This window comes from Pristiophorus japonicus, chromosome 6 (genome assembly GCF_044704955.1).
Source record: "Pristiophorus japonicus isolate sPriJap1 chromosome 6, sPriJap1.hap1, whole genome shotgun sequence".
Lineage (NCBI taxonomy): Eukaryota > Metazoa > Chordata > Chondrichthyes > Pristiophoridae > Pristiophorus > Pristiophorus japonicus.
In genome coordinates, this window is record NC_091982.1 from 69,519,237 (window position 1) to 69,531,545 (window position 12,309).

A 12,309-nucleotide genomic window follows, 5' to 3' on the forward strand; every position below is an offset into this window, starting at 1 on the left:
ATTAAGGGATGATATTGAGTTGTTTAAGATGATTTAAGAATTTGATAGGGTAGATCGAGAGAAACGATTCCCTCTGGTGGGTTGAGTCCAGAACAAGGGGGCGTCACCTTCAAATTCGAGCCAGGCCGTTCAGGTTGATGTGAGGGAGCACCTCTTCACACACAGGACAGTGGGAATCGGGAACTCTCTCCCAAAAAGCTGTTGAGGCTGCGGGTCAGTTGGAAATGTCCAAACTGAGATTGATAGATTTTTATTAATGGTTACAGAACCAAGGCGGGTAGATGGAATTAAGATACAGAGCAGCCATGATCTGATGGAACATGCTCGAAGGGCTGAATGGCCTCCTCCTGTTCTTGTGTTGAGATTCTAACATGAGGATCTAAATGAACAAAATAAAATAAAACTAAATGAACTAGTTTTTACTGCTGGAAAATAGATTGTGGGAATGTGAAGCAGATGCTCAATGTTGGCTTATAAGAACATAAGAAACAGGAGCAAGAGTCGGCCATTCGGCCCCTCGAGCCTGCACTGCCATTTAATACGATCATGGCTGATCTGATCATGGACTCGGCTCCATTCCCCATAACCCTTTATTCCCTTATCACTCAAAAATCTGTCTACCCCTTAAATATACTCAATGACCCATCCTCCTCAGCTCTCTGTGGCAGAGAATTGCATAGATTTACAACCCTCAGAGAAGAAATTTCTCCTCATCTCAGTTTTGAGGTGAAGTTGGGGATGTCTTACTGCAGTTGTACAGGGCGGCCCATTTTTCTGAGACTATGTCCCCTAGTTTTAGTTTCCCCTATTTTTGGAAACATCCTCTCTGCATTTACCTTGTCCAGCCTCCTCATTATCTTGTATGATAAGATCACCTCTCATTCTTTTGAACTCCAATGAGTATAGCCCAACCTACTCAACCTGTCTTCATAAGTCAACCCCTTTATCTCCGGAATCAACCGAGTGAACCTTCTCTGAACAGCCTCCAATGCAAGTATATCCTTCCTTAAATACGGAGACCAAAACTGTACGCAGGTACAGGTGCGGCCTCACCTATACCCTGTATAGTTGTAGCAGGACTTCTGCTTTTATACTCTATCCCCCTGCAATAAAGGCCAACATTCCATTTGCCTTCCTGATTTCTTGCTGTACCTGCATACTAACTTTGTATTTCATGCACAAGGACCCTCTGTACTGCAGTACTTTGCAATTTTTCTCCATTTAAATTATAATTTGCTTTTTTTTTCTGCCAAAGTGGATAACCCCACATTTTCCCACATTATACTCCATCTGCCAAATTTTTACCCACTCACTTAGCCTGTCTATATCCCTTTGCAGATTTTTTGTGTCCTCCTCACAATTTGCTTTCCCACTCATCTTTGTATCATCAGCAAACTTGGCTACATTACACTCGGTCCCTTCATCCAAATCATTAACATAGATTGTAAATAGTTGAGGCCCCAGCACCAATCCCTGCAGCACCCCACTAATTACTGTTTGCAAACCGGAAAATGACCCATTTATCCCGACTCTCTGTTTTCTGTTAGTTAGCAATCCTCTATCCATGCTAATATATTACCTCCAACCCCGTGAACTTTTATCTTGTGCAGTAACCTTTTATGTGGCACCTTATTGAATGCCTTCCAGAAATCCAAATATACCACATCCACTGGTTCCCCCTTATCCACCCTGCTTGTTGCATCCTCAAAGAACTCCAGCAAATTTGTCAAACATGATTTCCCTTTGATAAAACCATGCTGACTCTGCTTGTGATGTATATAACACTTTGTCGCACCTCCCAGTGTTAGACAGGCAATGTTATACTGCTGTTAATGCTGCAATGTGATAGTTGTACTAAATCAAATGATCAGTTGATGCTTTTTTCGTTTGAGGGGGGAAATATAGGCCAGGACACGCACCGAACCTCCAGCTCCACTTCAAACCGTGCCATGGGATCTTTAATGTGCGCCTGAACTACCAGAACAGGCAGTTGGGGTCCTCCATTTAATGCCTGATTGAGGTACAGCTCTTCTGATAATGTAGTGCCCCCTCAGTACCACATCAGGGTGTCATAGAAACATAGAAAATAGGTGCAGGAGTAGGCCATTCGGCCCTTCGAGCCTGCACCACCATTCAATAAGATCATGGCTGATCAGTCGAGATTATTCATTTAGTCCTGGAATGGGCCTTGTATTTCACTCCAATAGTGTTCCAGTTAACCATGGTGCCGCACAGCATCACTGAGTGTAACTTCAGTCACCTGCCTTACAGTTGATCCATGAGGGAGGGGTCACTGAAGCTTACACTACTCATGTCCATTGCCTCCTTTGAGCACCGTACATATTAGACACTTACAGGCCATAGTTATTTGAAGTATTTGTTTTAAAATCGTTCCATTGAATAAATCACAGAAGTTACATTTTTTTAACCTGAAACAACACAGTTGCCTCCAGCTGATTTGCTCCCCTTTTTGATCCAAAATCAAAAGACACAATTATAATCGTCACAGCTCCTTGAAGCATGCTGCGTAAATCATACTGAAGACTGCTCGCTGACCTACATTGGCTCACTATTAAGCAACGCTTCAATTTAAAAAAAAAACACATCCTTGTTTACAAATCCCTCCATGGCCTCGCCCCTCCCTATCTCTCTAATCTCCTCTAGCCCCATAACCCCCGAGATCTCTGCGCTCCTCCAATTCTGGCTTCTTGAGCCTCCCTGATTTTAATCGCTCCACCATTGGCGGCCGAGCCTTCACCTTCCAAAGTCCTAAACTCTGGAACTCCCTCCCTAAAACCTCACCGCCTCTCTACCTCTCTTTCCTCCTCTAAGACGCTCCTTAAAACCTACCTCTTTAACCAAACATGTCCTAATATCGCCTTATGTGGCTCGTGTCAGATTTTGTTCGCTAACGCTCCTGTGAAGCCCCTTGGGATGTTTTACTACATTAAAGACACGGTTTAAATGCAAGTGGCAGACAGTTACCATTGTAAGGGATGCTACGTTGCTGAAGAAGTTTCACCTTCCACTACGCACCATTAGTTACTGTGCAGTACTTGTTCAAGGGCAGAGCCTTTTAAAGAATTATTAATTTGATACAAATCGTTTCCATGGAGAATGCCGCTGGATTGCCTTCCTTCCTGCCTTTTTAAAGTGTACCTTTCAGTGCTGCACTAAACACAGGGCCGCTGGGAGTGAGCAGATTGATCCTAGCGCACTCGGTATTTCTGTTGTGGAGCTGTGTGCTCCTATCTCCCTGTACTCTCACTTTGCAGGCTGGACGAGTGTCTGTAACTGCTGTGCTCTGTCACTATATCTGACTCGGTCATTGTGGAGTAGTCAGTAAAATGGCAGCCTCAGTAACTGAAGCTATGTTACCATTTTGCATGCAACACAAACTTTAAAAGTAAAGGTTAATACAGAGCTGTCTATAGCTTTTTTTATTGAATTTATTTAGTATATTAAGTAAAAGAAGCCAGTTGCAATCTCTTCTCGCTCAACTCCATTTTAAACTAGGCATGAGACACTAGAATAGAGCAAGCTGCTGTTTTGTTAAATCGGCTCTTCTCCTCTATCTTGGTTTCTTTTAACAGCGTGGCTAAGATGAGGACCTTGCTTTGTACATGATTTTGTTTCTGGAACATTCTCTGTGCTTTCTGTAATAGTGCTGTATTTAATTCCTGTTTGTCACTGATTTGTTTGTGTGGTTTAATAGGTTCCTGTTTTGAGGCGAATGTGAAAGGCTTTCTCTGTTGCCTGATTTCCCTTTCCCACTCGGCGACTTTACTTGTGTCCATTTGTTCTGCATGTTTCAGTGGTTACAGCTTTAGTTTTTCTCCAGATAATGGTGGGATAGAATTTTCAGCTCTTATTGAATCGGCAGACAACGAGCAAAAGGATTGTGGGGTCTAATAATAGGTTTGAAAGAGTTGCATTTCTGTAGCGTCTGCCACAATCTCGATGTCCCAGTGTGCTTTGCAACCAATGAAGTCAGTCACTGTTGTAATGTGCAAAATGTTTGGTGGGAAGGTATTTGAAATTCTCTCCACTGTTTAAAATAAATTATTAAAATGACTGCTTTTCTTTTTGAAGGGTAGTTATATATTGTAAAATATTGCGAAGGCAAGTGTTTAGATTCCATGTGCAATTATTATACAGCAACAAAAAACTGACTGAATTTTATGGTGCATCATATCAGTTCATTATCTCAACAAAGGACTTTTGCTTCAAATGAGAGGAAGTGTCCCTTATTTCTGGCTTGACTTCCGTGTATGTTCTGCTGATGCATCAAGATATTGCAGGCAAGTGTTAGCTTGGTTCGTGGCAGGGCTTTCATCTGAGTCATAAAGTCATGGGTTGATACCTCACTCAGAGTTGAGCACATAATCCAGACTGACACTGGTGCAGTACTGAGGAAGTGGTGCATTGTTGAAGCTGCAGGAGATTGAGGGGTGATCTAATCGAGGTGCTTAAAATGTTCAAAGGATTTGATAGTGTAAATACTGAGAACTGTTTCCTCTGATGGGGGAATCAAGAGCGAGAGAGCACAGTCTTAATATTGTTTTCAATCCATTGCTTTCGGTCCCCACCACAAACTCCGTTCCCTAGCCACTGACCCCATCCCTCTCCCCAACTCCTTTCTGAGGCTGAACCAGACTGTTCGCAATCTTGGTGTCATATTTGACCCTGAAATGAGCTTCCGACCACATATCCGCAGCATAACTAACGTCACCTATTTTCATCTCCATAACATCACCTGTCTCCGCCCTTGCCTCAGTTCATCCGCTGCTGAAACCCTCATCCCTGCCTTTATTACCTCTAGACTTGACTATTCCAACGCACTCCTGGCTGGCCTTCCACATTCTACCTTGCGTAAATGAGAGATGATCCAAAGCTCGGCTGCCTGTGTCCTAACTCGCACCAAATCCCGCTCACCCATCACCCCCTGTGCTCGCTGACCTACATTGGCTCCCAGTTAAGCAACACATCAATTTCAAAATTCTCATCCTGGTTTTCAAATCCCTCCATGGCCTCACCCCTCCCTATCTCTGTAATCTCCTCCAGCCCCACAACCCCCTGAGATGTCTGCGCTCCTCTAATTCTGCCCTCTTGAGCATCCCTGATTGTAATCGCTCCACCATCGGTGGCCGTGGTTCTATTGCCTGGGCTCCAAGCTCTGGAACTTCCTCCCTAAACCTCTCCGCCTCTCTACCTCTCTTTCCTCCTTCAAGAAGCTTCTTAAAACCTACCTCTTTGGCCAAGCTTTTTGTCACCTGCCCTAATTTCTCCTTATGTGGCTAGGTGTCAAATTATTTGTCTCATAATACTCCTGTGAAGCACCTTGGGATGTTACACTACGTCAAAGGCGCTATATAAATACAAGTTGTTATTAGTTAGAGCCAGGCTTTTCAGGAGTGAAGGCAGGAAATAATACTTCACACACAGGCTAATGGAAATCTAGAACTCATTCTCTCTTTCTTTCCTCCCTCCCTCCCCCCCCCTGCTTGCGCCCCACACACACAAACAAAAGGCTGTGGAGGCTGGGGTCAATTGGAGCTTTGAAGACCGAGGTCGATGTAATTTTGTTGGGTGAGGGTATCGAGGGGTATGGAGCAAAGGCGGATAACGAGTCGAAGTACTGATCAGCAATGAATGGGGAAACGGGCTTGAGAGGGTGAATGGATTCCACATATTCCTATGGTGCCAACTTTCTGCTTCCCTTATTCCCTTTCCCCACTGCCTCACCTTCCGTCCCATAATTGCTGCTATTCATTCTGTGGATGTAGCTTGCTTCTCATTATAAGCTGCAAACACTTAGCCATGGAAAGCTATTAAAGATTGATTGTATTGGGCATGGTTACAAATTAAATCATGTCCTGTCTGCAGACCCTGTTACTTGATGTGTTTTGTACAATTCACACTTTGTAATCCATGCGAGAGACATTACTAGCATTTAGAATGAATTTGCTTGCAGCTTTTTCCCACCAGTGCTGTGACCCCGGCCTAACCCAGGGCCCGAGTTGCATTGACTGGTTTATAAATTCGTTGCAAATGACATCATCTATTTCTGAGTAAACCTAATCAAATAAACTTCAAATTCTGTTATAACCACTGAATATGCTTGGACCTATTTCTGAAACAGCAAGACTGCTGTCTCTCCATCCTTATGAAACATTACTTTTCGTTCTCCCTGCTTCAAAAGGTTTAATTTATCACTTTGAGGAAGATGGTGCAGCTTGTAAATAATTTCAGCTGAAGGCCCAGGGTGGATTACTGGCCGTTTACACTTGTACTTGCGGTGTCCTTTCAGAAACGCCTGTTCATTTAGTGTACTGGGTGTAGCTTGGCTCAGTTGCTAGCTCTCTGGTCTCTGAGAAAGTCGTGCGTTCAAGTCCCACTCCAGGATCAGTTTACCCAGAGCAGAAGGAAACGAATTTGCCCTTCTTGAAGCCAATGGAACTGTAACAAGGAATCCAGTAAGAGTTGTCGGGATTCAGCACCTTCTGCAAAATCCAGAGTGCTTTCACTCAGCAATGATCCCTTCCACTGGATTGATGGCGGGCGGAAGCTTAACGAGGAAGCACATTCCTGAGCTGTGGGGAGCTCCGTCCATCCCCACCAGTAAAGTATCGTTTGCCTCACTCGTGGGAAATGACTTGCGCATGTCTTTCCTGCTCTCCTACGCGTGTGTGGTTTGGAATGCTGGGAATGTATTGTGAAATGTTATCCCCGGTGTATCGGCATTGCTCTCACTCTGACTGTATTTACTTGTCTTATGAACCTGCCATAAGTGGCCCTGAAGCCTAGTTCTTAGCATGGCGACAGTAGTGTGTGGTTTACGATAATGGACTAGCTCTCCAGAGGTTGGGTTGAGAATCCAAGTCCCACCATAGCACGTTGGGAAACATAATTCTGATGGTTTGTGGCCTGGAGATGACCGTGAATCTGTCGGATTGCGGTTAAAAACCCAACTGCTTCACTCTTTCCCGGTCACCCCTATCCTGCCCGATTTACATGGGACTCCAGTGCTGCACCGTGGTCAGTGCCCTCGACAACTAGGAGTGGGCAGTGGATACCACTCGCCACATCCTGAGAACAAATATTTTTAAATGTCCCTATCCTAAAACATATAAATTGTATTTTAAACATTTCCTTTTCAAATCTGCACCACACTGTCCTGAGGAAACTAATCGTGTCGCACCATGCACTGCGATGGCACAAATAACATTGCATTTTATTGGTTTTTGCAACAATAAAGACTAAATACTGTTGAGTATTCTCCGATTTCTGCAGCAATTGCGGGTCTGTTTTATTCAGATTCCACCAACTATAATCCAAAACTGATGTGCTATATTGGGTGCTGCCTGCTTTTAATAAAAATGCAATTTATTGTGACTGAGGAGTACGGTGACAGACTGGGGAAATGGGCAGACACGTGGCAGATGAAATTTAACGCAGAGAAGTGTGAAGTGATTCATTTTGGTAGGACGAATGAGGAGAGGCAATATAAACTAAATGTTACAATTTTAAAGGGGGTGCAGGAACCTCGAGACCTGGGGCTGTATGTACACAAGTTTTTGAAGGTGGCAGAACAAGTTGAGAAGACGGTTAAAAAAGCATACGGGCTCCTTGGCTTTATAAATAAAGGCTTTGGGCTGGATTTCCGGTTGTCTAACGCATCAGTTAGCTGACCGGGAGCACAGCATTTAGCGCCCTGACCGAAAATTCATTCGAGGGTCACCAGGGGCGCAGACCAGTAGCGCCTGGCTGCTGACAGTCGCTCTCATCCTGGCGTATTCCTGGTGCTACTCCCACGCTTGCGGCCCAGTTGGTAAAGTCGGTGCGTGCGCCTCATTTAGTGGCCACCAAGAACAACGTCTGGGAAAACAGTGGGTCCAGGCTTGCAGAGCCATTAACTGGTGGCTACTTAAAGGGATGAGGAAACAGTAAGTGCAACGTTCACACACAGCACGGTGTGTGAGCCTCCGAGTTTGCAGTGGCAGACATAATAGTTCAGGTTGAAAACAAGTGATTTTGAAACTTTAATGGGTGCATTACTAGCTGCGCCTTTAAGACTCGGCTTTTCAGGGGATCTGACTGAGTTTGGTGCATGCTCACTGGGTTCACCAAATTTACCAACCAAACATTCGTTATCTCCCCTCGCCCACCACCTTCCCCCCCCCCCCCCCCCCCCCCAATGCTCTGGTGTACAAGGCTGATTTAGCGCCCCTGTTAGCTCTTCGCCTAATTCTGACCATTTCTGGGCGGAGGGCGCAAACATTTTCAAGGTGCTAAAATTACCGCTCCGCCTGGGTTACTGCCTCAAATGAGACGCGGCCGAATTTCTCCCCCATAGAGTACAATAGCAAGGAAGTTATGCTAAATCTTTATAAAACACTGGTTGGGCCCAGCAGGAGTATTGTGTTCGGTACAGCACTTTAGGAAGGATGTCAAGGCCTTGGAGAGGGTGTAGAGGAGATTGACCAGAATGATACCAGGGATGAGGGAGTTCAGTTATATGGAGAGACTGGCGAAGCTGGGGTTCTCCTTGGCGCAGGAAGAGTTAAGGAGAGCTTTAGTAGAGGTGTTCAGAATCGTGCAGGGGGAAACTTTCCAGTGGTATACGGATCGGTAATCAAAGGACACAGATTTAAAGTGATTGGCAAAAGAACCAGAGGGAGCTGCGGTTTATTTCCCGCAGCGAGTTGTTGTGATCGGGAAGGCGCTGCCTGAAAGGGTGGTGGAGATAGTAACTTTCAAACGGGAATTGGATGGATACTTGAAAAGGAAAATATTTTCCGGGCTGTGGGGAAAGAGCGGGGAGTGGGACTAACTGGGTCGTTCTCTCACAGGGCTGGCACAGGCTCGATGGGCCCAGTGGCCTCCTGTGCTGTATCATTGCGTGTGTGAATTAATTTTTTCCCTCTCTCCCTCGCAGTTGCTGCAGCCCAAGCACAAGCAGATGAAAGAAGAAGCCAAAGTGTAACTAGCAACGTCTCCTCTGACACACCTCCACTCGATGCGAAGGCACCAACCAAACCAGGTACCTGGAACCCTGCTGAGACCTGACCTAAAGTTATCGGCAATCCCAGCCCGCGTGGCAGTTTATAATCCGTGGCAAGTCCGTCCAGAGCTTGTGAACAGTTCGGTGTGATACTGTAAACCGGTGGATGTTGTTTAGAGAAATTGTGCGTTTTAAGCAGTTTTCTGTAATCTGCCTCCAAGACCCCTGAAAAGTTGCCAGGTAACACCTGGCGCGCGTTCCTACTTATCACTAGGAAAAATGACAGCTAATTATTTAGATAATCAATACCCGATGTTCTGAATCAGAATGTCGTCAGTTGATGTCAATCTTGTAGAAAATTAATAGTCTGAAATCCGGAATCCTCTGGACCGACTCCGTGTCGGATTTCGGGTTTTGCCGGATTTCGGACCTCGCCGCTCCTCGCAGCTCGCCGAGATGTCCGATTTTCAGACAATTTCGGTTTTGGGAATTCCGGATTTAGGACGTTGCACCTGTAATACAGTTATTCAATTAATGACGGGATTGTCCAGCTCCATAATCGGCCCTCGTCTTTTAATTGGAATTTTTGGCTGTCAAAGTTTCACTTTATTTTACCATCATTCCCACCGAGGTTGTTAAAGCTTTCTAGATAACAAACTTAGAGACAAAAAGATAAAGAACCTGAAATGGAAACAGAAAATGCTGGAGACACACAGTCAGCATCTGTGAAGGAGAAAAGATGGGTTCATGTTTCATGCTTTCGAGCTCAGGCACATAGACCCGGTCTCTCTGTTAGTGTCTGTCTTTGTATTCTCTCTTTCTCTGTCTCTCTCTCTCCTTCTCCATCTCTCCTCCCTCCCAATCAGGCTTAAAATTCCTGGTGCTACAGTTGCTGGGCTGGAGGGATTCACTGAGCTGAGTGACAGAGCCTGGGGCAAGCTGGCAGCCAGTGAATATTGCACTGTTGATCTGATTGGTCCTTGCTAAGCACAAGCACCTGGGCTGTGATTTGATGATTACCCCTACCCGCAGCCCGACTCTGTGTGATCTACATGCAATTTGTTATCGCTCTCGAGCATGACTTGTCTCACCAGAATTTCAGGGCATCTCACTTCATTCAGTGCTGTGTCTTTCAAATCCATCGTCCCTCAATATGGCAATCCAGCTGTTTCTGATGATGGGCTGGTCCGTCCCTCAAAACCAAGGTAGTTTTGTCAGTAGAAATTCCAGTACTGAATCACATTTTAATTGAACAGCTTATCATTTCGGTTCACTAACACAATGTGACTTCCCTTGAACAGTAATAGATGGCTCCACTTTAAGGACTGTTGAGAGACAGAGACTAGCCAAGCAGCGACGAGATGAAAGGGAAAAGGAGATGGGTAAGTGGCAGCTCCAGTTTATAAGGTGAATATTGGATGCTTTCAAATTTTCAATTTTGAAAAAGAAAGGGGAAGCTTCCCATTGGCAGCACTCACCGTCACGTTTGGCTATTATTTCATGGGCCTTTTACGTAGCAGTTTGTGTTCAGGAATGGTCGGAGGGAGTCACTGTGTGGCACAGGTTAAAAGCAGCAGATGTCTGTGACACTGCTGCAGAGCCCGGGGAGATCGGGAGGGGAAACAGGAAAATAAGAGTTTAAATCCCTTTCTTGAAGAATACACCTGTCCTACCGTGCAAGGTGTTGAGTCTTATAGAATCAACCCAGCCATTTATCTAGAACTGAAGCTGCAGTGTTTTGCAGGATAGAGACCGATAAGGAAGGCCTTTCAGCCCGTCTTGGCACATCATCCAGCAAGGACCCACGCTCTCCCCATCACAGCATTCATCTGTTAACTGATTCCACGGCTTTTTCCTCCACTACAATAACTTGTATTTGTAAATTGGAATCAACACAGTAAACTTCTCTAAGTGCGATAGAGGATGCACTGACCATGGGTAGTAATAGTGTTATGGTCAGTGAGGTGGGCTTTGAGGAGGCTTGGAAGGTGGGAGAGGAGTAGCAATAGTGATTTAGTGGGTTACAGGGTGGGGCTGAGATGGCTGAAGTGGGCAATACGTTGGCGTCCAGAGGCAGAAGACTAAAAGGCATAAGCTGGGAAAGGGTGCGAGGTGGAGTAAGGGTTGGGGAAGGATGCGGGTGTGGGGCAAGGATTGGGAAGGGGTGGGGCCAGGGCTGGGAGAGAAGGTGCAGAGTGAGGGCTGGGAAACGTTGTGGGGGTGAGGTGAGGGCTGGCGAGGGGATATGGGGAGGGCAAGGATTGGGGAGGGTTTGGGGCAGGTTGCGGGGATGGTTCGAGGGTTGGAATGGGATGGGGCAGGTTGCGGGGGTGGGGGAAGGTTGACAGGGTGGGGAGAGGGGTGGGATGGAGACGGGTGTGGGGAAGATTGAACGGGCGAGGATTGGTGTGGGGCGGGGGTGGTGGAGGGGTGTGGGGGTGGGGCGAGGGTTGGTGGGGCGAGGGTTGGTTGGGGTGTGGGGGTGGGGCGAGGGTTGGTGGAGGGGTGTGGGGATGGGGCGAGGGGTGTGGGGGTGGGGCGAGGGTTGGTGGAGGGGTGTGGGGGTTGGGCGAGGGTGGGTGGAGGGGTGTGGGGTTGGGCGAGGGTGGGTGGAGGGGTGTGGGGGTGGGGCCAGGGTTGGTGGAGGGGTGTGGGGGTGGGGCCAGGGTTGTTGGAGGGGTGTGGGGGTGGGGCGAGTGTTGGTGGGGTTGGGCGAGGGTGGGTGTGGGGGTGCGGCGAGGGTGGGTGGAGGGGTGTGGGGGTGGGGCGAGGGTTGGTGGGGTGTGGGGTTGGGCGAGGGTGGGTGGAGGGGTGTGGGGGTGGGGCGAGGGTGGGTGGAGAGGTGTGGGGTTGGGGCGAGGGTTGTTGGAGGGGTGTGGGGGCGAGAGTGGGTGGAGGGGTGTGGGGGTGGGGCGAGGGTGGGTGGAGGGGTGTGGGGTTGGGCGAGGGTGGGTGGAGGGGTGTGGGGGTGGGGCGAAGGTGGGTGTGGGGGTGGGGCGAGGGTGGATGGAGGGGTGTGGGGGTGGGGCGAGGGTTGGTGGTGTATGGGGTTGGGCGAAGATGGGTGGAGGGGTGTGGGGGTGGGGCGAGGGTGGGTGGAGGGGTGTGGGGGTGGGGCGAGGGTTGGTTGGGGTGTGGGGCGAGGGGTGGGGGTGGGGCGAGGGTTGGTGGAGGCGTGTGGGGGTGGGGCGAGGGTTGGTGGAGGGGTGTGGGGGTGGGGCGAGGGTTGATGGAGGGATGTGGGGGTGGGGCGAGGGTGGGTGGAGTGGTGTTGGGGGTTGGGCAAGGGTGGGTGGGGGGTTGGG

At 47.7% G+C, this 12,309-nt stretch overlaps 1 protein-coding gene across 10 annotated transcripts in view; it reads left to right on the forward strand.

The window, feature by feature from the left end:
* map7d3 (MAP7 domain containing 3) overlaps positions 1–12,309 on the forward strand; it is a 131,149-nt gene that overhangs the window by 40,877 nt on the left and 77,963 nt on the right. For 9 of the 10 annotated variants that reach the window (XM_070882908.1, XM_070882907.1, XM_070882909.1 and 6 more), the window contains exons 2-3: positions 8,939–9,043; positions 10,306–10,386. In XM_070882908.1, the coding sequence (XP_070739009.1) occupies positions 8,939–9,043; positions 10,306–10,386 (186 nt within the window). The remainder of the gene's footprint in view (positions 1–8,938; positions 9,044–10,305; positions 10,387–12,309) is intronic. The other variant, XM_070882911.1, reaches the window with a different exon arrangement.